The 21,643-nt window shown below is 32.9% G+C and overlaps 1 protein-coding gene across 1 annotated transcript in view; it reads right to left on the bottom strand.

The window, feature by feature from the left end:
• The window catches only part of LOC107641464 (peroxidase 47), a 23,499-nt gene continuing 14,151 nt past the window's right edge, over nt 12,296-21,643 (bottom strand). Inside the window, exons 3-5 of the mRNA XM_016344955.2 lie at nt 13,281-13,469; nt 13,038-13,200; nt 12,296-12,774 (exon numbers count right to left, since the gene is read on the bottom strand). Of these exons, the coding sequence (XP_016200441.1) occupies nt 12,395-12,774; nt 13,038-13,200; nt 13,281-13,469 (732 nt within the window). The 3' untranslated portion in view covers nt 12,296-12,394. The remainder of the gene's footprint in view (nt 12,775-13,037; nt 13,201-13,280; nt 13,470-21,643) is intronic.

The following is a 21,643-nucleotide window of genomic DNA, read 5'->3' as shown; positions in this document are numbered from 1 at the left end:
TTAAATTATTGTTAATTTTATTTTTATAGCAAATTCAAAATATATGTTAGTTAAAAATATTGATATATTAATATGTTAGTATATTTGGATAGATATTATATCTAGGTAAAATTTTGAAAATACCAGAAATTTCAAAATGAAAAATATTTTATCCCAATCTTGAATTCAAAATATGAAAATCATTATTACTTGCAGGTTGCAGGTTGTTAAGATTCGTAAATTAAAAATCAACAGTTCAATACATTATTAGAAATCTTCTCTTGAAAAAAAAAATAGTCACATTCTATTATTTTTATATACAAAAACTGAACAGAACTTTCATTGCGCATACCATTACATACACTATCAACCGACCGAGCTCTAATTCAAGCTTTGTTCATCATATCGCATCACATTAACGAAGTCTAGGCCAAGTAAATATCTCTTGATAGCATCTTTGAATATTGCAATAAAGATCGAATATAGTTGTGTTTGGTTTGACAATTTATTGTGTTTGTATGTAAAGAATGTTAGTGTTAATTATTTATTTTTGGACTGCATTAAGTTTTTTTTTATTATTGTTTCAGTTTGTTGTTTTAGTCAATTAGTGGTTCCTGCACTTTAGGAGAAAAGTAGTTTTTGTTATTTCACTTCCTTATCTAGTGGGTATGTGGTAGTTTCTGTTCATCCCACTTCCTAGTTTAGTGGTGATGTGGTAGTGTCATGGATTAAAATCCTATAAATGTACTGCTTCAGTAAAGTAAAAATGTGTGATTCTCATTCCTTTCACCTACGTATTTTTCTTATATCTCTGTCCTAAATATTTCTGGTTATACCATAAACCAACAAATTGGTATCACAGCATTCTTTAGTCCCACTGAACTCTGGCATAAGCGACTTGGTCACTGTCATATTCAAAGGATGCTGAACATGAAGAGGAAAGATATGATTGAAGGTCTACCAATACTCTCTGATCATTTGCCAAATTGTAATGCCTGTCAATTTGGTAAACAAAATAGAGTGTCATTTCCCAAAACAGTTTGGAGAGCCTCTCAAAAGCTGCAACTCATCCACACTGATGTGGCAGGACCTCAAAGAACTCCATCGTTACAAGGTAGTCGTTTTACAAGAAGAGATATATGTGGAGCAGCCAGAGGGATTTGTTATGCATGGAGAAGAAGATAAAGTCTATCTACTAAAAAAAGCCCTTTATGGATTAAAACAAGCACCAAGAGCTTGGTACAGTAGGATAAATGAACACCTATTGAGCATAGGCTTTGTAAAAAGCTTGTCTGAGGCCACTCTTTATGTAAAACATAAGGGAAAAAATTTTCTCATAGTTTCCCTCTATGTTGATGATCTTTTAGTAACTGGAGATAATACAAGTTTGGTTGAAGAATTCAAGCAAGAAATGATGCAAGTTTTTGAAATGACTGATCTTGGTCTTATGTCTTATTTTCTTGGAATTGAGATCAAACAAAATGAGGATGATGTGTTCATATGTCAAAAAAAATATGCTAAGGAAATCTTAAAAAAATTCCAGATGGAGGAGTGCAAAGCGGTTAGCACACCAATGAACCAAAAGGAGAAGCTGAGCAAAGAAGATGGTGCTGATAAAGTTGATGAAGGCTATTACAGGAGCTTGATTGGATGTTTAATGTATCTCACTGCAACAAGGCCGGACATTTTGTTTGCTGTAAGTCTTCTCTCTCGATTTATGCATTGTGCTAGTGAAATGCATTTAAAGGCAGCAAGAAGGGTATTGAGATATATTAAAGGTACTGTTGATTATGGTGTGAAGTTTGAGAGCTGTCAAAATTTCAAGTTGTGTGGATTCTCTGATAGTGACTGGGCTGGATCCATTGATGACATGAAGAGCACTTCCGGATATTGTTTCAGTTTAGGCTCAGGAGTTTTTTCATGGTGCACAAAGAAGCAGGAGACAGTAGCACAATCCACTGCAGAATCTGAATTCATAGCAGCAACAGCAGCTGTAAATCAAGTTTTGTGGCTGAAAAAGATCTTATGTGATTTACATCTCCAACAGAATCACAAGACAGAAGTGTTTATCGACAACCAGGCAGCAATTGCGATTTCAAAGGATCCGATGTGTCATGGCAAGACTAAACATTTTAACATCAAGCTCTACTTCTTAAGAGAGATGCAGCAAAATGGAGAAATAACTTTGGTTTATTGCAGGTCAAAAGATCAATTGGCAGATTTGTTTACAAAGCCACTTCCTGTCAGCAAGTTTGAGCTATTGAGGCAGAAAATTGGAGTTTGCAGATCCTAAAGCAAGGAGGAGTGTTAATTATTTGCTTTTGGACTGCATTAAGTTTTTTTTTATTATTGTTTCAGTTTGTTGTTTTAGTCAATTAGTGGTTCCTGCACTTTAAGAGAAAAGTAGTTTTTGTTATTCCACTTCCTTATCTAGTGGGTATGTGGCAGTTTCTGTTCATCCCACTTCCTAGTTTAGTGGTGATGTGGTAGTGTCATAGATTAAAATCCTATAAATGTACTGCTTCAGTAAAGTAAAAATGTGTGATTCCCATTCCTTTCACCTACGTATTTTTCTTATATCTCTGTCCTAAATATTTCTGGTTATACCATAAACCAACAGTTAGTTCGTTAGGTTCCACCGTCTGAAAGGGGCTATCAAACTCAACGTGCATGGAAGTTCAAGAGGAAATCCAGGAAGAGCTGGATGTGGTGGCTTGCTTAGAGATCAATATGGCAACTGCATTGCCGGATTCGTTAGTCATATTGGTTTCGCCGGCAACTTCGCAGCGGAACTAATAGCTATTCGCCATGGTTTGTGGTTGGCGTGGCAGTTTGGGTACAGAAGGGTAGAATGTAAAAGTAATTACATGGTGGCTCTCTAGATTATTCATGATAATGCCGGAGATTTCCGGAATTCGCAGACATTGTGAAATAAATTCATTCCTCTTGAGTGGGATGTCACTATCTACCATGTCATGAGAGAAGTGTGTTGATTTTCTGACAAAAATAGGTTCTTCGAGTTCTGCGTTTCTCTTTTGAATAGGCTTCCGTCGGAACTCATTCACCTTCTTCTTGCCGACTCTAAGGGTGTTCTTTATTCTAGAGCTTAGTTGTATGAGGTTATAAAAATTGTTGAGCTCTTTTTTCATTATTCCTTAAATTATGCATGGTTGATGTACTCTTTTTTCTCTATTGGATTTTTTCCCAAGCTCCAGGGTTTTGTCCATAGGAGTTTTTTAAGGAGGCATAACCTACATAAGCCGAGTATCCATATAGTCCATACTAATCTTGGTGGAACAATGTACTTTTCAGAAGTTTGTAACATATTCAATTTCAATGAAATTACAAAATTTTTGGAGAAATTATTGAATTCTATATTAATTATTAACTATTAATAATTGTCAATTATGTTCATCAGTGCTAATGTAATATTTATCAAACCATAAATATATATAAATACATAGATCCTATATTAATTTTAAATAAAGTATAATTAGATTCTCCAGTTCAGTTTATTTTACGACAATTATCTCTAACATGCCCTTGGAACCTTCTTTGATATCAAGCAAGCTCATTTTGATCATGGCTTGTTGGAAATCCAAGAAAAACAAGGCTTGGTTCTGTGCATAAGAGTTTACAAAGTTCCTAGTTCTTAGATTAGTGAACAATGTTTGAATACTGCAATGAAAATCGGATATAATTGTGTTTAGTTTGACAATTTACTGTATTTAATTTAACCATTACAGTGATGATGGTGGAATGAATGAGATAAGATTATGAAAATGAAATAATATGAGTGATTACTGATTAGCATAGTGAAATTATTCGAAAAAAAATTAAAGCAAGACAAACACAATATTAAAAGTATTCAACAATATAAGAAGAGACTTATTTATGTTTTGTCATGTAATTTTGATTATGATTTGTTTTAGGGTATTTTGTTATGTCTTGGTTGTTAGTTTTTTAGTTTATTTTAGTGTGATGTGTATTTTGTTTAATTTATGCTTTTTTTTATAGCATTGCTAAAAGAGATCATTTACAAATTAAATTCTAAATCATCTATTTATATTTTATAAAAGTTGATGCCAAAATCATTCTATATTCAAATGATGACACATTAATTGCTTATAATTTTGCCACATATAAAAAATATTATAGTAGATGTTATTTTATTATGAAACTAAGCATATATAACTTTTTTTCAAACTTAATGTTATTTTTTGTAACAGTTTTTACAATAATTAGCAAGATGTCTCATACTATTAAAATCTCTTCTTAATAATATTAATGTCCTCTCAATTATTCATATCTTTTAAAATATGTAATTTATATGCATATAAACATTCTATGCAATATTTGAAGTAATAAACTCATAATAATGATGACAAATATTATAAAATATTAGAATCTCTTAAAGAAGTGATGGTAAAGAGGATGAGTTATAAAATCAGCAATGTAAAGTATTATATGTTATAAGATACTTAAAATAAGAAAACGAAAAAATATTATATAAAATTACTAGCAAAGATATTTAAAAAATAGTCTACATTTAAAAAAATTATATTAGAAGTAGTAATAGTTAACTTTAGTAAAAAATTAAAAAAAGCATTAATCAATTTATCTAGTTAAAACTAATTATCTACTAAGTTAAATCTTCAAAGTTAAAACTAATTATCTAATTACAATTTAACAAATAATTGACAAATTCAATAAAAAAAAACTAAAAAAAAAAGCATCAATCAATTTATATTTTTTATTTGTTATAAATACTACCCATTGTGACTAATTTGAAAACTATCAAAAAGATAGAAATTTGTTGTAAATAAACCCATAAAATTTACAAACTAGTACTCTGTACATATGTTTAAGATTTAAGAGTGTGTTAATATATCTACTAATATATATGTTGGCAACCTGCAGTGTGATTTTTAAAAATTTATTTTTACGTATATTCTCAAAAACTAAAGACCATATTATTTATTTGTTATTTTTTTATCTTTTTAAGAATACAAGACCAAAAAATACAAAATTTATTAGTTCAAAGCGGGAAAAAAAATTCAACATTTTCATGTATTTTATGCCTAATCCCAAAATAATAGTGAATGGTATAACGAAAAATAAATAATAAAAAGAAAATACGAAATACATATGATATAATTTAATTCATTGTTTAAAATTAATTATTCAAATCAAAAAATACATAGGAAAAATTAGTAATCTATGTATAAGTTTTATTTTATAACATCAAAAAAATAATTAATTCAACTGATTTACGAAATCATTAATACATGAATATATCAAACAATAAAGGATAAAAACAGGTTTATATATATGTTTTTATTTACTTATTAAAAAACCATTTTCAAACATTGTTTCATGTTTTTAAATGTTTTAGATGCATTGTGATCATTTTAATCTTTTAATAATATTTTTATTAACACTTAAATTTGTTTATGGTGTTTTTTGGAGGTTTACTTTATTCAAAATATTAGAATATTTTAAAATGATCATAAATTGCCTGTAAATTAAAATTTTACTTTATGTAATACCTTGATTCTTTAAGATTTAGAACATTAGATAGAGAAGAATTTACAAGAGACGAAGTTAAGAAGGCCCTCGATTAAATGCACCCCACAAAGGCCCCTGGACCGGATGGCATGCCGGCCCTTTTTTATCAGAAAATGTGGGACATTGTTGGAGAAGATACCTCTAGTTGGGTGCTGAATTTTCTGAATGGTGAAGGTGATCCAACCGAGATGAACAAAACCTACATTTGCCTAATCCCCAAAACAAATACAAAAGAGTTCAGACCAATATCCCTTTGCAATGTGATTTTCAAGATAGCAACCAAAATCATTGCAAACAGGATGAAACAAATTCTGCCAAAGATAGTGGGTGAATATTAGAGTGCCTTCGTTTCTGGAAGACTGATCACGGATAATGGTTTAGTGGCTTTTAACATCTTTCACTATATGAGAAAAAAGAAAACGGAGGCAAGGGGATTCATTGGTATAAAGTTAGATATGGCAAAGGCGTACGATAGAATTGAATGGCCTCTTCTTTTGGAAGTTCTCAAAGCTATGGGGTTCCCCAAAAATGGATCAACCTGATTGGCAAGTGTGTTAGGACTGTTTCTTTTTCGGTTCTCATTAATGGTATCTCCTCCACAAAATTCAAGCCATCAAGAGGAATAAGGCAAGGGGATCCATTATCCCCATACCTTTTTATTCTGTGCACAGAAGTGTTATCCGAACTGCTTATTAGAGCTCAGGAAAGGAAGCTAATTCACGGGATCAGAATATCTAGAGAAGCACCAGAGGTTTCTCACCCTTTTTTGCAGACGACAGCATTATTTTCACAAGAACATCAGATCGAGACATTCAAGAAGTCAAAGACATTATTTAAATCTACCAACAAGCATCTGGCCAAAGAGTCAACTTGGATAAATCGGAACTCTCTTTTAGCCGAAACGTGCCTCCTATTAGACAGATGATCATCGAAGATTGGATCGAAATTAAGGTGGTGGAGAATCACTCAAAATATTTGGAAATTCCAAAGATCCAAGAAACAAATATTTGAGTTTGTTCAAGATCGAATTTGGAAGAAGCTTAAAGGATGGAAGGAAAAATGTCTCTCAAAGGTTGGTAAATAAGTGTTAATCAAATCCATCATCCAATCTATACCTTCTTATATCATGGGGTGTTTTCAAATTCCTAAGGGTCTTTGCCAACATATAAAAGGAATGGTCAGCAGGTTCTACCGGGGGAGCAAAAATGGGGAGAGAAAAATTCATTGGATAAAGTGGTCAAAGCTGTGCAGATCGAAAGAAGAAGGCGGTAGGGGTTTTAGGAGTTTCGAGGCATTTAATCAAGCAATCTTGGTGAAGCAAGGATGGAGGCTTATTCAAAACCTGGACTCTCTGGTAGCCAAACTGCTCAAAGTTAGATATTACAACAGAAAAAATTTTTTGAGATCGGATTTAGGCTACAATCCAAGCTACACTTGGAGAAGTATATGGGGAGAAAAGTGGGTGATACAAATGGGAGGTTTATGGAGAATAGGAACAGGCAAGTCAGTTAGAATTTTGGGGGATCCGTGGCTTCCTAATCAAAACGGGTTTAAGAGCTGGAGCTCATGTCCAAGCTTTGATCAGGAAACCACAGTGGATAACTTAATTGACCAAGAAACTCTGCAATAGAAAGAACAACTCATAAGGCAAAATTTTCTAGCCTTTGAGACAGAGCAAATTCTCAAAATTCTCATAGACATCAATCAACAAGAAGATTTTTTTTTTTTTGAAAAAATTCAGCAAACAGAGAGTATGAAGTGAAGAAGGCATACCACATGATTATGTCGCAAACATAAATCAAGCATAGGCAAGCATCCAAAACCATCACCACACCTTTCCCTGAAAAGCGTTCTGAGCGATCAAAGCTCCCAAATGAACCTTGAACTTTGTCTGGCGGCTTATCTCCAAAGGCCTCCCCACAAAAATAAATCTGCAAAAAAGAGGGATAAACGGCTCAACGCTATGCCCACGGTGTTAGCAACGAGAAGAAACTGAAACTCACCTCTTCAGAGATTGTCCTTGGTCACAGAGGCTCTAGTTTGGATCTCCCTTTACCCTTCGGACTGCCTTTACAGAGGAGCAAATGTTGGAGGAGTGGATTGAAAAACTCCTAGAATAAATCGAGAAAAAGAAGAGGGGTTTCTTTTTGGAGTGTCTCCATGAAATTTGGTGGGAAAGGAACAGGTTGATCTTCGATGGAATCTCCTCCAACCCGGAAGAATTCATCGAGCGCGCTGCCGCCAGGTTCTGCAAATTTGAAGAGACAGAGAATCATCGCTCTTCAACCGCTGCAGCACCTCCACCGGGGAGTCTTAGTCACAGTTCATGGGAGGCGCCACCATCAGGAGCGTACAAGCTCAATTTTGATGCATCTTGTTCCAGCGATAAGGAGAGGGGAGCAGGAGCAGTAATTAGAGATGGAGAGGAAGTTATTATGGTAGCTGGCATATGAAAGCTCTCAACTGATTTATCAATTGCTGAAGCAGAGGCAACCGCGTGTCTTCTTGGCCTAAATATGGCGTTACATGGGTATTTTTTTTTATATAATCATAAAGGGTGATAATATGAATATTATTAGGGGCCTTAGGAATGCTCAGTCTTACAAGAATAGTCTGGGCTTAATTCTCTCAAACTGCAATCATTTTTTGAATAGGTTTAGAACTTTTCAGATTTTTTATGTAAAGAGAAATGGAAACCTTGTTGCACATAATTTAGCAAAACTGGCCCTATCCAATTTAGATACTATATGAGTGGAGAAAGCTCTTCTTGAAATTTGTAATCTGGCCTATTTGGACTTGCTAGGCCCGCTTTAATATAATACTATCTTCTTCAAAAAAAGAAGGGTGTATTAAATGTGTCCATAAACTTGAATCACCAAGAAAGTCTCTCAAAACATATTTTATGGTTTCTGGACATCCATTGCATCTGTGGCAGTAGGGGAAGACACCAAAAAAATGTGCACGATGTTCTGAGGTTAGGAGTCTCTTGTGTAAGGCCAGCCAGTTAAATATTTTTATTCTGAGGCTGTAAATTCTGAAAAATTAATAAATAATTAGTCAATAAATTAATTATTATTCAAAAAATTAGAAAATTAAATTTTATAGTTTAGAAAAGTAGAAATATTAAAAATACGAATTTTGACACTAATATTAAAGATACTTTGAGTGTTCGGAGCTCTATTTGGGGGACTACAATGAAAAAATCGGAATCTTAAGAATTACATTGAATATTTGCGCTAATCTCAAGGACAACTATGGGTATTTACTCCAATTTCACTACAATCAAACCTAAGGTCCATTTACATATAAACATTAAGTAATTATACTTTTTTTATAAAATTTTTCTTTGTTTGTATTTTTTAGCCATTTTAATACATGTACCAATATATAAATTAAATACTATTAGAATTTAAAAGCTTTTAACAGATTAATAAAAAAAATAGTTAAATTAACTTTTTTTAAAAATAATTATATCAATTAAAATTAAATTTATATTTTAGCTAATTAATATCTTTTTTGTCTTAGCTAATTAATATTATTATTGATATTAAAACTCTTTCTTTATTTTTCTTGCAGGATCTGTTAAGAAAAAGAAAAAAACCAATCTAAGAAGTCAAGGACCAACCCATATATAGAGAGGGTCCAACATGGATAACTTCCCCGTTTTTGTACCTAACTAAGCCCTCAACTTAGTAGACCACCACAACTTGTCTAGCTACTTTTCCAATATAAAGACAAAATTATACTATAACCAAAAAAAAAAAAACAAAATTATACACGTACTGAAAAAGAGAAATGTTATAAAAGTATCTGTAAAGTGTAAACGTAAATCTGTACCATATAACAAACCTTTTTTAATATATCTCTAATTTTGTTGTTCCTAATTTATGTTAGACCCTATCTGCTAGTACACAGCATAAGGGAAATTAGTAATTATAAGGGAGACACATTCTGTAATGATTTTGTCGCTCAAATTAGGTAACGGAAATATATATTGCCAAATTATTCTTCCTCAATTGACAAAAAAAAAGATACCTCTTCAAAATGGAGATTTAGTCAGTATATGAATTTCCATACTAGACATATAATTAAAATAACTTTTGTATGTAAAACTTAGGTAAGAAAGATAGTTCCAAGCCTCCAACACAACGTGAACGGAACTCCCTTCTGTTCTTTTTTTTTTTATCCCCTTTACTTTATTTATTTCCTTACTTTAATTGAATAACTGGGAAGAGTTTTCAAGAACGATCATCATTTAATACAGTTATAATAATCTTTTCCATCAAAAAATAGAAAAAAAAGTTTCGCTCCATAAATGCAGCAAGCCAGTCATCTACCCCTCCTCTCTCCTGCAATGATTGGTAAAGTAGAGGCTGAGTCCGCAGTTAGTTACACGTGAGAGTTCGGTTAGTTACTCTGTGCTATTTAACTATTTAAGCAATGCAGTTCAAGCAGTTGTTGAACGAATACAATTACAATCTGAAGCTCACACTCTCAAATCCTCTCTTCTCTCACCTCTTCTCAAATCTCTCTTTCCCAACCCATATATAGAGAGGGTCCAACATGGATAACTTCCCCGTTTTTGTACCTAACTAAGCCCTCAACTTAGTAGACCACCACAACTTGTCTAGCTACTTTTCCAATATAAAGACAAAATTATACTATAACCAAAAAAAAAAAAACAAAATTATACACGTACTGAAAAAGAGAAATGTTATAAAAGTATCTGTAAAGTGTAAACGTAAATCTGTACCATATAACAAACCTTTTTTAATATATCTCTAATTTTGTTGTTCCTAATTTATGTTAGACCCTATCTGCTAGTACACAGCATAAGGGAAATTAGTAATTATAAGGGAGACACATTCTGTAATGATTTTGTCGCTCAAATTAGGTAACGGAAATATATATTGCCAAATTATTCTTCCTCAATTGACAAAAAAAAAGATACCTCTTCAAAATGGAGATTTAGTCAGTATATGAATTTCCATACTAGACATATAATTAAAATAACTTTTGTATGTAAAACTTAGGTAAGAAAGATAGTTCCAAGCCTCCAACACAACGTGAACGGAACTCCCTTCTGTTCTTTTTTTTTTTATCCCCTTTACTTTATTTATTTCCTTACTTTAATTGAATAACTGGGAAGAGTTTTCAAGAACGATCATCATTTAATACAGTTATAATAATCTTTTCCATCAAAAAATAGAAAAAAAAGTTTCGCTCCATAAATGCAGCAAGCCAGTCATCTACCCCTCCTCTCTCCTGCAATGATTGGTAAAGTAGAGGCTGAGTCCGCAGTTAGTTACACGTGAGAGTTCGGTTAGTTACTCTGTGCTATTTAACTATTTAAGCAATGCAGTTCAAGCAGTTATTGAACGAATACAATTACAATCTGAAGCTCACACTCTTAAATCCTCTCTTCTCTCACCTCATCTCAAATCCCTCTTTTTCCTCATCCTCTCCAACTGAGGCCTGATACCCTTCACTGAAAACAATATAAGATGCGACAATGAATCTCTATAAATCTGTACAAAAATAATTGACCATTTCATTCGCTTACAGTTATACCATCAACCCACAACCCACTCAAGTTCTAGTTCTTGTTTTTGTTCATCACATCATTCTATTCCTCTCAATCAGTGATCCAACCCAGTCTAAAATCAAGTAAATAATCTCTTTATTATTACTTAATATTTTTATTTTGCTACAAACATATATGATTTTATATACAAAAATGTTTCACATATGTATGATCAAGTTCGTTCTAAATTGAAGTCCTCTGGTTTTGGTGCCCACATGTTTTTCTCTTTGCCATTGGTTTTCCTTAGCTATGTACACACTACAAAATAATTGCAAAATTATAATAGCATCTTTGAATATGGCAACCAAGATCAGATATAGTTGTGTTTAGTTTGAGAATTTACTGTGTTTGTATATAAAGGATGTTAGTTCGCTGGGTTCCACCATCTGAAGGGGCTATCAAACTCAACGTGGATGGAAGTTCAAGGGGAAATCCAGGAAGAGCCGGATGTGGTGGCTTACTTAGAGATCAAGATGGCAACTGCATTACCGGATTCGTCAGTCATATTGGTTTCGCCGGCAGCGTTGCAGCGGAACTAGTAGCTATTCGCCATGGTTTGTGGTTGGCGTGGCAGTTTGGGTATAGAAAGGTGGAATGTGAAAATGATTGCATGGTGGCTCTCGAGATTATTCATGACAATGCCGAAGATTTCCCAGAATTCGCAGACATTGTGGAAGAAATTCATCAGTTCATGCTTCTTGAGTGGGATGTCATTATCTACCATGTCATGAGAGAAGCAAATTCCTGTGCTGATTTTCTGGCAAAAATAGGTTCTTGTTCGAGTTCTGCGTTTTCTCTTTTGAATAGGCCTCCGCCGGAACTCACTCACCTTCTTCTTGCCGACTCCAAGGGTGTTCTTTATTCTAGAGCTTAGTTGTATGAGATTATAAAAATTGTTGAGCTTTTTTTTCATTATTCCTTAAATTATGCATGGTTGATGTACTCTTTTTCCTCTATTGGATTTTTTCCCAAGCTCCAGGGATTTTGTCCATAGGGGTTTTTTAAGGAGGCATAACCTACATAAGCTGAGTATCCATATAGTCGATACCAATCTTGGTGGAACAATGTACTATTCAGATGTATGTAACATATTCAATTTCAGTGAAATTACAAAATTTCTGGAGAAATTATTGAATTCTATATTAACTGTTAATAATTGTCAATTATGTTCATCATTGCTAATGTAATATTTATCAAACCATAGATATATAAATACATAGATCATATATTTGTTTTAAAAAAGGCATAGCTAGATCCTCCAATTCAATTTATTTTGTGGCAGTTATCTCTAACTTGACCCTTGGAACCTTCTTTGATATCAAGCAAGCTCATTTTGACCATAGCTTGTTGGAAATCCAAGAAGAACAAGGCTTGGTTCTGTGCATAAGAGTTGACAAAATTCCTAGTTCTTGGACTAGTGAACAATGTTTGATCGGATGTGAGAACACCATCGCCGGAGACCAAAGCGTCGAAGTACAAGTTGTCGAAATCATCCCTTGTTTCATCGAAGGGCTGCTCAGCATTGTCACCGGCACTGCATGTTCTGGACAGTGTGTTTGCAAATTCTGAGTTCAAATTTGGATCCACTTTTGTTAGCCTGTTCTTGAAAGAAGAACACCTAGCTACTCCTATTGTGTGAGCCCCTGAAGATTCAAAACCGCAAAACATTATTAAAAATGCTTCCTTGTTGCATAATCTCTATCAACTATTCTAATTGAAAATTATACGCATTTATAGTTTGATATATAGATATTCTGTAACAGAAGGAATGACATAGTGAAAGCTAGTAATTATGAATTTAGAAGCCTTTGTCAAAAAGTTTCACTGAATTATGATATTCATTATTCATCAAGAAGCATGTATAGATAGAAATAGAAGCATAGGAACATATATGTATATTAATTACCAGAGAGAGCCACCATCTCTTGTGCTGAAAAGCCATGTTGGCCAAACATCTTGATGAGATCAGAAGCATTGAAGTTGGGAGATGGCAGATTAATGGTATCCTCAATTTTGGACCTTGTTCCATCTTTTCTTTCCTTTGGTATGTCATAAACTGGCCCCCCTGCCTGCTCATCGTGCCATTCATAATACATATTAGTATAAAATTAATGGTAAGTAGAAAAATATATAAGTAGGTTGATCTTACAAAGAAAATTGCATCTCTAGCAGCTAAAGCAAGAATATCAGCACATGAAACTACTTCAGGGCATTGTCTTTCAAGCGCTTCTTTGATGTCATCTATGATTTCATAGCCTCTCAAACTCAAATTTGCTGGTGAACCCTTTTCTGCTTTGTTACCCTTTGTGGAATCAATCAAAATCGATCCATCACATCCCTAGTAGCAGATCACACAACGATACATATATGTTAGAATATTTATAATCTGCAATATATGTTCAATTTTATGGCAGAGAAATGGATACAACATGCATGACATATTTTTAGTGAGTTACTTATTTACTATACCAATTTAATAAGAATGACACTTTTTTTATGCATTGTTGCAATTCGTATATTACCTTTTTTCCTTTGTCATTGGTTTTTCTTAGCTATGTACACAGTATAAGATCATTGCAAAATTATAATAACATAGCTTGCCCTTTCAATTTCCTGCAATTAATGATATTGTGGTTAAGTTTAGGAATATTTGTGATTTTAAGACAACAAAGAAATAGAAGAATATGGCTATGACAAATAATAACCATTAAATAAAGTGGATCACATCAATTGAATATAAATATATATGCTAACAACGGTGAAATGAATGAGGTGAAACGGTGAAAATAAAATGATATGAATAGTTTACATGGTGAAATTATTTGGAAAAAAATTAAAGCAAGACAAATATAATGTTGAGACTTGAGAGTGTTCAACAACATATAAAAAGAGACTTATTTATATTTTGTCATGTAATTTTAATTATTGTTTGTTTCACAATCTTTTATTATGCCTTGGTTGTTAGTTTTTTAGTCTATTTTGGTGTGATATGTATTTTGTTTAATTTTTGCTTATCCTTGATGGCGTTGTCCAAAGGGATAATTCACAAATTAAATTTTTTCTCTCCAATTTTGGGTCAAGTATGTAACATTGGTAGAAAAAATTAAATTATAAATTCTTAATTCTAAATTTTAAATTCTAAATCATCTACCTATTTATATTTTATAAAAGTTGATGCCAAAGTCATTCTATATTCAAGTAATGACACATAAATTGCTTATAATTTTGCTATGTAAGAATATTATAGTAGATATCATTTTTTTATGAAATCAAGCATATATATCTTCTTTTCAATTTTAATGTTACTTCTTGTCATGGTTTTCACAATAATTAACAAGATGTTCTATACTACTAAAATCTCTTTTATTAATGTCCTCTTAACTATTTATTTTTTTAAAACATATAATTTATATGCATATAGATACTCAATGTAATATATATTTGAAGTAATCACAATGATGACAAATATTACAAAATATTGAAGTCTCTCCAGGGAGTGGTGATAAAAAAGATGAGTTATAAAATCAGCCATGTGAAGCATTACATGTTATAAGATACTTAAAATAAGAGAATGAAAAAATATTATATAAAATTACTAACAAAAATACTTAAAAAGTAATCCACATTAAAAAAAATTATATTAGAAGTAGTAATGCTAACTTCAGTAAAAAAAACTTAAAAAAAAAAAGCATCAACCAATTTATCTAGTTAAAACTAATTATCTACTAAGTAAAATTCATAAAGTTAAAACTAATTATCTAGGTTCAATTTAATAAATAATTAATAACTCCAGTAAAAAAAACTTAAAAAAAAAAGCATCACACAATTAATTTATTTTTATTTGTTATAAGTACTATTCATTGTGATTGATTTAAAAACTATCAAAGAAGTAGAGAATTATTGTATATAGACCCGTAAAAAATTATATATTAGTATTGTGTATATATGCTTAAAATTTAGGAGTGTATTAATGTATCTAGTAATATATACGTTGGCAACCAGTGTGATTTTTAAAAGTTTACTTTTACATATATTCTCAAAAAACTAAAGATCATATTATTTATTTTCTATTTTTATCTTTTAAGAATACAAAACCCAAAATGCAAAATTTATTAGTTCAAAGTGTAAAAAAAATTTTAAGAAACTCAAAATTTTCATGTATTTTATGCCTAATCTCAAAATGAGTAAATGGTATAACGGAAAAAAAAAAAAACGAAAACTAAAATAACTAATAAAGAGAAAACACGACATACATATGATATAATTTAATTTGTTGTATAAAAATAATTTTCAAAATAAAAAATACATGAAAAAAAATTAATAATCTATGTGTAAGTTTTATTAAAGAGATATTCTCCACATCCAAGTAATTTTAGCATCCAACTAGCTCCAAGTTCATCCAAGCAATTTTAGGTCACGCGTTTCTTTACGCTTCTTCTCTTCTTCTTCTTCTTCTCTTCTCCTCTGCGCTTTTTCTTCTCACGCTCGTTAACGCACGGAGTGTCGTGTTCTTCTTCGCCTTCTTCTTCGCATTCCTTCTCCTCCTCATTCTCCTCCTTCCTTTTCGTGTTTCTTCTTCTTCATGTGTTTTCTCCTTCTCGTCATTCTTTTGTTGTTGTTGCTGCTGTATTTTTTTGTCTTTTCCTCCTTCTCTCCCCGGTGAAGAAGCAATAAAAGGTGAGAAGGAAGAGTTTTGAATTGTACATAACAGAAATGAGCAGTAAAATGTGAGAAGGAAGAGTTTTGAATTGTGCAGAACAGAAATGAACCGAACATGTTATTATGGTTAAACAATTGTATAGTACTAAAGGAATGGAACATTATCCATTATATAAATTCAAATTCGAACTTTCTGCATAATGAACCGAACACGTACTCATGGTGAAACAATTGTATAGTACTGAATGAACGAAACATAATCCATTATATAAAATCAAATTCAAACAGCTTTCTGCATAATGAACTGAACACGTACTCATGGTGAAACAATTGTATAGTACTGAGTGAACAAACCATAATCCAGTATAAAAAATCAAATTCAAACAGCTTCCTGCATAATGAACCGAACACATACTCATGGTGAAATAGTTGTATAGTATTGAGTGAACGAAACATAATCCATTATATAAAATCAAATTCAAACGTGTAAACCCCGTAAAATTAGTAAATAATTAGCCAATAAATCGAATTTTAACTAGAAAAATTAAAAATGTGAATCTAATATCAAAATAGGATAGAGCTCTTCAAAACAAAAATTTTGACACCAATTTCGAAGAATTTGGCCAAAAATTAGGCCAAACAAGCCGAACCAGACGAACCGGGCCCAAAATGGGCCCAAGGCCCAACTCAGCCCATTCCCTTTTAATGAGCCAGCTTCTCTTTTCTCCTTCTTCTTCATTAACGTTGCACAGCAAAGGAAAAAGGGGGAAGAAGCTTTCAACCCTAACTTTCACTTCAATCCAACATATCTTCTTCATCCGAGCTCTGATCGCCGCACCGTTTGCAGCTACGCGTCCAACGCATCGAGCTCTACACTTCTATCAGATCAATTTTATAGGTAAGTCACACCACTCATCCCAGCCTCTCAGTCTCTTGAAATTTCGAAAATTTAGGGTTTTGGTTATTGAAATTCGATGTCTTGATGTTTAGGCTCAAATTGACTCGAGAAATTTGCGGGCCTTGGCTCAATCAAGATATATATAAGGTGAGGACTCTCAAAATTCTACAAATTCTAGTTTATATGAGTTGGGTATTAAATTTAGATATGTATATGTGTGGTAATATGAAATTAATTGCATATATATATATATATATATATATATATATATATATATATATATATATATATATATATTGGAGCTTGATTTGTGGACACTTGAGACTTGGTGGGGGTTGGATGACGTTGCCTTGGTGATTTTTGGAAGCTTGTGAGGCTGTGTGTATAGCTTGCGTGGCTGTCTTAGACCAAACGTGGTGATCGGCCAAGGTATAGTTTAGGTTTCGCGTGTATAATATATAATGTCCTGTGAAAACTTAGGCTAGAGAACTATAGGATAAGTTAGAATGCAGGTGTATATTTGATATTTAGTATCTTGTTGATGAACATGTTTGGTTTGATGCTTGTTGGTTGATTGGTGATAATAGATGGATTGTTGTTGCATGGTTTGAGGTTATAAGTAAGTGAATTTGAAAGTTGTTACTTATAGTTTTGGAATGAGGAATTTTGGGAAATGTATGAGTTTTATGGATTGGTATGAAGCATAAATGTGTTAGTAGTTGGTGTAAATGAAAAAGGATATGTTATGTTGCAAATATGCAGGTTTGGTGGTTAATGGCATGGGGATTGTTTTGGTTGAAAGTGTGAATGTGGTAAAAATAGGGGTTTAGTATAATTTGGTAAAAAATTGATTTTTGATGAACTTTGGTAGTCCATAACCTACTCTTCAAATTTTGGATGAAAATGAGGTTTGTTTTAAATTAAAGAATGTTTTATAAGCTTAAGAATGATACAAGGTTTGCGAAAAACCGAATTCTGTAGAGAAAGTTGTGGACGCCGAAAAGTCGATGCAAAAAACTGAAATTTTTAAAGTTGCAACAGAATCAGGTTTTTCTGGTGTGTGTCCACGCACATTGCTGTGCGCACGCATGCACCAGGATATGCTTTCTGTTGGTGGCGCTCGCATAGGTGAGGCGCACGCACACCAAGTAATTCCTGGTTGGTGTGCGCACGCACGTACTCGTGCGCACGCACAAGTTCTATTTTTCACAAGTTGTGCGCACACACTCTATTTTTCAGTACATTTGTTTTTATGATCCAAACATGGTTTCGAACCTCTAAACCTCTGTTTTTGCCCTGTAAACCCTAGATTTTACTAGTAAGCTTAGTGATAAGTTGGAGTTAGGAAATTAAGGTAACTTGGAGGTGAAGTAAAGTTAAAAAGGCGATGATTTAGGTATGAGAAGATAGGTGGCATAATTATATATGTATATATATATCTTTTAAACTATGAAACTGGCTAATGAAAGGAATAAATGTTACATTTGAGCACTCTTTCTCAAAAGAGCGACCCCAGGAGACGGTGGAAGGTGAGGATCCCCTTCTTTGTTCCTCCTGGTATTGTAAAATCGCCCCTAATGAGATGGTGGGAGGGTAGGATCCCCTCCTTTGTTCCTCCTAGGCATATGAGAATGTACCTCCTGGGTAGATGCAAGGGTTGTGGTTTCGCCCCACTTGTTCCAGGTTGGTTAGTATATAGAGGCTCCCTGGGTAGATGCAAGGGTTGTGGTTTCGCCCCCACTTGCTCCGGGTTATGATGAGTTATGTATAAAGTACAAAGACATGATGAGTAAGTAATGAATGATTATGAAATGTTAATGAATGATTATGGAATGATTATCTGAGATACGAGTCTCCCTGGATAAAGTATCGTGGCTTGCCACCACATGCTCCAGGTTGAGACTCGATACTTTGTTGACCCTACGTCGTAAGGGTGACTGGGCATGTATAAATTCTCGGGAATAATAGCCCCCATTGAGCAAAGTTTTATATATGAAAGTATGAATTATGAATGATATGAGAAAAAACTATGCATAGACTCATATGGATGCGCGACAGGGGGACAGTCTAAGGTTTTCGGACTTGTCGGGTTGGATGGATAACCGACAGATGAGCCTCATCAACCATAGGACAAGCATACATCATGTGCATTCTGTTTGTTTTGTTTGCTTTGCATTACTTGGGATTGCCTACCTGAATATATATATTATGCTAATTGTTATGTTTGCTACTTACACTACCTATTCTCTACATGTGCCTGAAATTGTTTGGTTGTTTGTCTCTGGTAAATCATTGGTGATGGAGGAACGGAGGAAGGGTGGACTGGTTTAGTGACAAAGTTAGGTTTAAGTATGTAAGTTTAGATTTCCTTAGAACACTTACCTTTTTATGGCTTCTGTTTAAAATTTAAGTTTTATAACTGAGTGTCGGCGTTCTAGGATTGCCTCTGACATTCCCAGAACCTTATATATTATATACGTGGCACCTTTACCATGCTGAGAACCTCCGGTTCTCACCCCATACTGTAGTATTATTTTCAGATGCAGGTCGAGAGGCTCCTCGCTAGGCGTCTGGATCCCTGAAGTGGAGCGATTCCTGGGTTCTTGTGTTTACCAGTTTATGTATATATGTACTTAGCTTTCTCTCCAAGAAACTTGATTATTTTGTTCCTCATAGAGGTTAAAGGAGAGTTAGGACCTTATGTCTGTATTTTGGGATACTTATGTATGTATGTAAATATTCTCCGACCAGCCTTGGCTTCACAGGCTGAGTTAGGAACTAGTTATGCTATATTCTTGGCTCTCTACTCACTCTTTCGCTTATTCATATCCATGATCTTTAGGTTTCTTCACACGCAAGTTATTCCGTTTCCGGAGCATTGCGCTTTTTATTTCGCGATTTTGTTTTACCCATTTTTCAAGGCTCCTAGTTTTTTATATTCTTTCACTATTATATGTATCTATTTTATTTTAGGAGTCATAGCGCCTCGCCACCTCTATTTTACATCCTAGGTGTAAAACCCTTTGTGGTAGGGTGTTACAAAACGGCTTTCTTTCTGTATAATGAACCGAACACGTACTCATGGTAACACAATCGTATAGTACTGAATGAACGAAATATAATCCATTATATAAAATTAAATTCGAAACACCTCTGTCTACAATTTAGAGATTATCAATTCAATTTAGATTCAGAACACTTGCGTCCATTCAATTCAATTCAATTTAGCAATTGCATTCCATTCAATTCGATTGAAAAAATAATCCATTAACAAAATATTGGTGTTGTTGGTGATGATGTTCCCTTTCGAAGTCCTGGAGAGGAAGATGCATCTTGGGTTGACATATAGTGCGACTTGTCCAAGGTCTTTTGTTCTTCTTGGCATCGATTATTTTGGCACAAATCTTCTTGGTTCTTAAAAAGAAACAGTTTGAGAAGGTGCAATTGTCCGAGATGAATTTCTAATTTACAGGTCCGCGAAAAATCCAACGATTTACAAATCAAATACTAGAATAAACTCTATTAATTGGACAAATTCTTCATTAAAAAAAAAAGATATAAATGCTAAACGAAAGACAATTATTAAAAAAATGAAAAAAATGGCCAAAGAAAAGAAAAAGGGGGAGTTTAACAGCAAAGAGAAATGAATTATGAGTTCAATACATCCTATTTAGCAGAAAGACGGATATTCCTTGCTCATTATCAGACAATCACTTATTCACAAACCGCCTGTGGGGCTAATAGTTTTCATTTCCCATCTCATGGGAAACCCTTTTCGCTCCGCTTAGCCCTACCCCCCAGGAGTATTTTAGTGATAGATTCTATAGGAACTGGACGGAATCATCTCCGAAGATCTCGGTCAGAGTAGGCATATGCCAAACGTGAATATCCCCGAAGCAACGGGAAGAACAAAAAAGATTCTATTTTTGCTTAAGATTTAATAAATGAAATAATCGGACTAGAACCAACAGAATTCTATAAAATCTGGATAGATAATATGGTAGAAAGAAATCAACCAACCCAATGTGAATTTTTCTATTTTGATGCCGTAATCGAATGAGAATTTAGAATAGATAAAAAGAATTGTATTCTAATTATTTCTTTTTTTTTTCTTTGTTTTTTTTTATAAAAATTATTAGAAATTAAATTATTTATTCACTTGAATATATATTTATATTCATATATTCAAATGAATAAGAAAAATTCGTATATATAAAAAGAGCTTAACAAAAGATATAAACATTTCACAATAACGAAAGAGGAGAATAAGAAGAAGAAGAAGAAGAGAATGAGGAGGAGTAGGAGAAGCAGAAGACGAATCTGCGTGCGCAAGGAGGAGGAGGAGGTATACGTGAATTTGAAAGAAGAAGAAGATGACGTATGCGTGTATTTAAAAGAAGAAGAAGAAGCACATGGGAGAAGAAGAAGAAGAAGAAGCGCGGGAGAGGAGAAGAAGATAAAGCGCATATAATGACGCTCTTTTAATGAGAGTGATTTTTGTTAGTGTTAGGCCTACTTGAATAAAACTTGAATGAAAAATACTTGGATGTGTAATATAGTCCTTTATTTTATAACATCAAAAAAGAATTAATTCATGTGATTTACGAAATCATTAATACAAGTATATATCAAACAATAAAGGATGAAAAAGAGTTTATATGTTTTTATTCAATTATTAAAAAAAGTCTTCAAATATTGTTTCATGTTTTTAAATGTTTTTTAGATGTGTCTTCGTTAGTTTAATCTTTTAATAGTATTTTTGTCAATACTTAAATCTGTTATGATGGTGCTTTTTGGATCGGAGGTTTATTTTATTTAAAATATTTGAATATTTTAAAATATCATAAATTGCCTATAAATTAAATTTTTACATTATATAATACCTTAATTTTTTAAGATCTATATAACATTAGATAGTTTTAGGTCGAAAATGTTTATACTTGTTGGATATGAAT

Source organism: Arachis ipaensis, chromosome B05 (genome assembly GCF_000816755.2).
Source record: "Arachis ipaensis cultivar K30076 chromosome B05, Araip1.1, whole genome shotgun sequence".
NCBI lineage: Eukaryota > Viridiplantae > Streptophyta > Magnoliopsida > Fabales > Fabaceae > Arachis > Arachis ipaensis.
Note: the sequence above shows the minus strand (reverse complement) of the source record. Positions and strands in the feature narration are given on the sequence as shown.